The sequence below is a fragment of the Adiantum capillus-veneris genome, chromosome 25, assembly GCF_014529385.1.
Source record: "Adiantum capillus-veneris isolate H3 chromosome 25, ASM1452938v2, whole genome shotgun sequence".
NCBI classification, from domain to species: Eukaryota; Viridiplantae; Streptophyta; class Polypodiopsida; order Polypodiales; family Pteridaceae; genus Adiantum; species Adiantum capillus-veneris.
The window spans coordinates 24431130-24435221 of NC_140955.1; the positions used below are offsets into that span (position 1 = coordinate 24431130).

Sequence of the window (4092 nt, forward strand, 5' to 3'; positions counted from 1 at the left end):
AATCTATCCAAAAATATATAGACAAGTTTTGGGATGCACATCTTTAGGAGCAAAGGTGCAACTTTGTGTTGGCCCCCCCCCACACACACAGAGAGAGAGAGAGAGGGAGATTGATGCGTGTACTTGATACTCAAGAAAGAAATGGGATCGAAAATCTACAACGCGGGTTTTTCTGTTCTTATTCACGCACACATACAATCACATATGAAGCTCACGCAACCCTTGGCGAGAATGTACGAAAGTTCGAAGATGCAAGGAAAGAAAAGAGGATGCAAAGTTGAAATTCCTTTCTTACCTTTGAGGTCTCTTGGGATTGCTTCAAGGACGGGGAAAAATTCTTGCTCTTCTTGTGTGCTGTTGTGGATTTCACAATACATTTGAGTCTTGAGAGTGGAAAGTTGACCGACGACTTTGCGGGTAATATTTTGGGTGAGGGAGAGGGGCGCTCGGTCGTCCTGTCACCCTGTGAGGTGCGTGCCTTGGCGTGCTCCGTAAGGCGGCTTTATAGTTTCAGCCTTCAGGTACTCCGTAGTCCCGGGCTTCTTTTGTTTGGTTGGAACGGGCTTGTGTTGGGGGCGGGTGGCATATTCGTCAAATCCAATCATCTCTGCCACTCGCGCAGCGCACAGGTCAGCTGAGAGCTCCCTTCTCTCTCTCTAACACTCTCTCTCTCTCTCTCTCTCTCTCTCTAAAATGTCTTCGCAGCGACGCAGACTCGCAGTGGGCTGAAGTCGCTTGACCCTTTCTTCCATTTCCGCGCCCCCACTCAACCCACCAGTATTTATATCCCCCCGCTCAGTACCAAATAGGACATTAGATTCCTCATTCTTTCCATTCCTCACACTCCAAGCACGCACAGCACTCTCTCTCTCTCTCTCTCTCTCTCTCTCTCTTTTCCCATCTCTCTCACACACACACGTTCAAAGGAAAGCATCACAGGTTACAACCCACAAGCATTGTACCCCTCCCCTTTTCGAAACACACACATATATATTCGCACCCCTCTACACACACATCTTGGGTCTCCTCCTCTAGGCTCTTTCCATCTACACCTCTCTCTCTCTCTCTCACACACACACACACACACACACACACACACACACCTGCCGGACTTCTCATTCCCCCTATCATGCCTGCTGCTGCAGACAACAACCCCATCTCCAGCTCCGCCCGCACTGCCATTGACTCCACCATCGCCGACTTCGTCGAAGAAACAAAGAACGCTGCGGCAGTGCAAACCAACGTGCTCACAGAAATATTGCGCCGCAATGCGCACACAGAGTATTTGCATGAGAGGTGCGGCCTCGAGGGCCACACAGATGTCCAAGCCTTCAAACAGAGAGTACCTATTGTTACCCATTCTGATCTGAAGCCATACTTCGATAGAATCGCTGAGGGCGATCGCTCTCCGATTCTGACAGCAGACCCCATTGAAACCCTGTCTTTGAGGTAATTATTCAGATTTTCATTGTGCGTTTGTTTGTAGCAAGCAAGAACTCCCTTGATCATGTGTGCATTTATTGAGTCTTAATTCAATGCATTCCCTCCTTTCAGCTCTGGGACCACTTCTGATGGTCAGCAAAAGTACCTTGTGCTCTACAAAGAGATTCTAGAAGCCTCTGGCCGCCTGGGCAAGATCGCCGCAGCATACAGAAGCCGGTAAGTTTATGCTTATTATGGGTCTTGCATTGCTAACCAATGATTTGCAAGTTTTTAGCATGAGCTTACTAGGATTTATGTGTCATTACAGAGCCTTTCCAACAAGGGCTGGAGGTATGTTTCTGGAGCTTGTTTTCTCTGGAAAATTGTCCACAACCAAAGGTGGGCTTCCCTCTGGAACCGCCACGACGCATCTCTTTCGAAGCAAAGAGTTCAAGCAGAAGCAGAAGTTGGCTAGCGTGCGCGCTTGCAGCCCAGATGAGGTGGTTCGGCATTCAGACAACAGGCAAGCCATGTATTGCCACTTGCTGTGTGCTCTCCTCTGTTGGGAAGAGCTTGAATTTATGACAGCCACTTTTGCATACACTTTTGTTGAGGCCTTTCGCACATTCGAGCTCGAATGGGCCAACCTTTGTGAGGATATTCGCCACGGCAAGCTCAATAGCTGGATCACTGACCCAGCCTTGAGGGCAGCTATGTCCAAGCTCATGCTGAGGCCGGATCCCAAGCACGCAGACATTATTGCTGCCAAGTGTTGTGCTCTTGAAGGCTGGGCTGGTGTAATCCCTGCAATTTGGCCTAATTGCAAGTACATCTACTCTATCATGACTGGGTCCATGGAGCCCTACCTCAACCGCTTGCAACACTATGCCGGAACGCTACCTCTTGTTAGTGCTGATTATGGAGCGACAGAGTCATGGGTTGGGGTGAATGCTAATCCCAAAGCTGAACCACGAGACGTAACCTTCACTGTGGTGCCCAGTTTTGCTTATTTCGAGTTTATCCCATTGCCGCCGAGAAGTAGTTTATCAAGCATACAACAAGAAATGGAGGCAGGGGAGGAGGCCAATCCTGTCGGGCTCACAGAGGTGGAGGTCGGCCGTGAATATGAGGTTCTATTGACAACCTATGGAGGTAAGAACTTCATTCCCTCAAGATAACATTTCAAATAATCTAGGAAGCCCAATGCTCATGTCTTCTAACTTGGTTTAGTATGCTTTATACCATGATGTGTAATGATCTTCCATTGGGACTCATCAAGAGATAATTGTTTCTTTTGCAGGCTTGTATCGCTACAAGCTAGGCGATGTCGTCAGAGTGACCAGCTTCTTCAATGCATCCCCACAACTGGCTTATGTTTGTCGGCGAAACGTGTTGCTGACTGTGCACATAGACAAAAACACAGAAAAGGACTTGCAGATTGCGGTGAACGAGGCATTGGAAGAGCTTAAGAGACATGATGCAAATGCAGAGCTAGTCGATTTCACTAGCTTTGCCGATTTGTCGAGCACGCCTGGACACTATGTACTGTTCTGGGAGCTCAGTAGAAGAAGCAATTGCAAACTGGCCAACCAAGAAACGGCCATGCCGCCAACAAACGATGATGATTCCGATGCTGCAATAATCAGCAAAGAACAAGCTTTGTATCAGGAAAGTGCATTAAGGGAATGTGCCACTGCCATGGATCTTGCTTTTGTGGATCCTGGATATGTGGGTTCCAGGAAGATAAAGACCATCGGAGCATTGGAATTGCGTGTTGTTGAGCCGGGTACATTTCGATTCCTATTAGACAGATATCTGAAGCGTGGCATTGGTGCAATCGCACAATATAAGACGCCCCGCTGCATTCCATCTCAAGAGGTGCTTGACATACTGACAAGCAGAGTAGTGCTCTCCGTCCGCAGTGGGGCTTACCTTTGAAATCAAGCATGGAAATGGAGAAATCAAGGGTATTTTTGCTCTCATTTCACAATGAGTGCAAATGCTTGCATGTTCAAGATGCTGCCAAAGTGTGAGTGCATACAGGCGACCGAGCACCGATACCACGATGTGTCATCTCTTTGTGGCTTTGCAATGAGCAAAACAAGGTGCTCATTGTTGTGATGAAGTTGGCTTGTTTATACTCTTTTCTTTCCCACCCTTTCGGATGCTCCAAATTTGAAGCATATCAGCTGGAAATTTTGGGTCAGATGTAGTCTCACCCACCCACTAACATTGTTGAAAGTTAACATTTGAAATTCAAAAGGAAATTTTCCTTTGAAATAATTTACTCACAAAATCTTCAAATTTGGGCAAATCTCTCTTAGCTTTTTACTGATGCTTATACTTTTAATGTGAGGAAGAAAAAATTATGCTGTTTCAAAGGGTGATGGCTATTTGTTATTCAACCAAAATATCTGCCTGCCTAAGAGAGTGCCACCTTAAGGCTTTTTTAATTGGTTTGCTAACGCAGCAAGTTAAGGTTTAGGTCCTTTTCTGGTTTTCTCATTTCAACAAGGTGAAAAGTCACAGTGGCCTACATAAGAGGATGAGAAAGGGTGTGTGCAAACCCTCCCCTCTTCCTAGAAATAGGAGTACAAATGTCAACTATCTCATAATTATAATTGCTCAGGTATACAAAAGACAATGCTTAAGTTAAGGCCTCTCTTACAA

General features: G+C 46.6%; 1 protein-coding gene across 1 annotated transcript; it reads left to right on the forward strand.

Moving 5' to 3' along the window:
* Positions 1–539: 539 nt before the first annotated feature.
* On the forward strand, positions 540–3736 carry LOC147424582 (jasmonoyl--L-amino acid synthetase JAR6-like). Its single transcript, XM_086499611.1, has 4 exons — positions 540–1449; positions 1555–1659; positions 1751–2574; positions 2723–3736. The coding sequence occupies exons 1-4, from the start codon at positions 1130–1132 to the stop codon at positions 3358–3360; spliced, it is 1887 nt and encodes a 628-aa protein (XP_086355737.1). The 5' UTR covers positions 540–1129; the 3' UTR covers positions 3361–3736.
* Positions 3737–4092: the final 356 nt, after the last annotated feature.

Coding starts and splice junctions, on each gene's coding strand:
- LOC147424582 (XM_086499611.1), top strand. CDS start 1,130: ATGCCTGCTGCTGCAGACAACAACCCCATCTCCAGCTCCGCCCGCACT. Junction 1,450..1,554: donor ATTGAAACCCTGTCTTTGAG/GTAATTATTCAG, acceptor CCCTCCTTTCAG/CTCTGGGACCACTTCTGATG. Junction 1,660..1,750: donor GCCGCAGCATACAGAAGCCG/GTAAGTTTATGC, acceptor GTGTCATTACAG/AGCCTTTCCAACAAGGGCTG.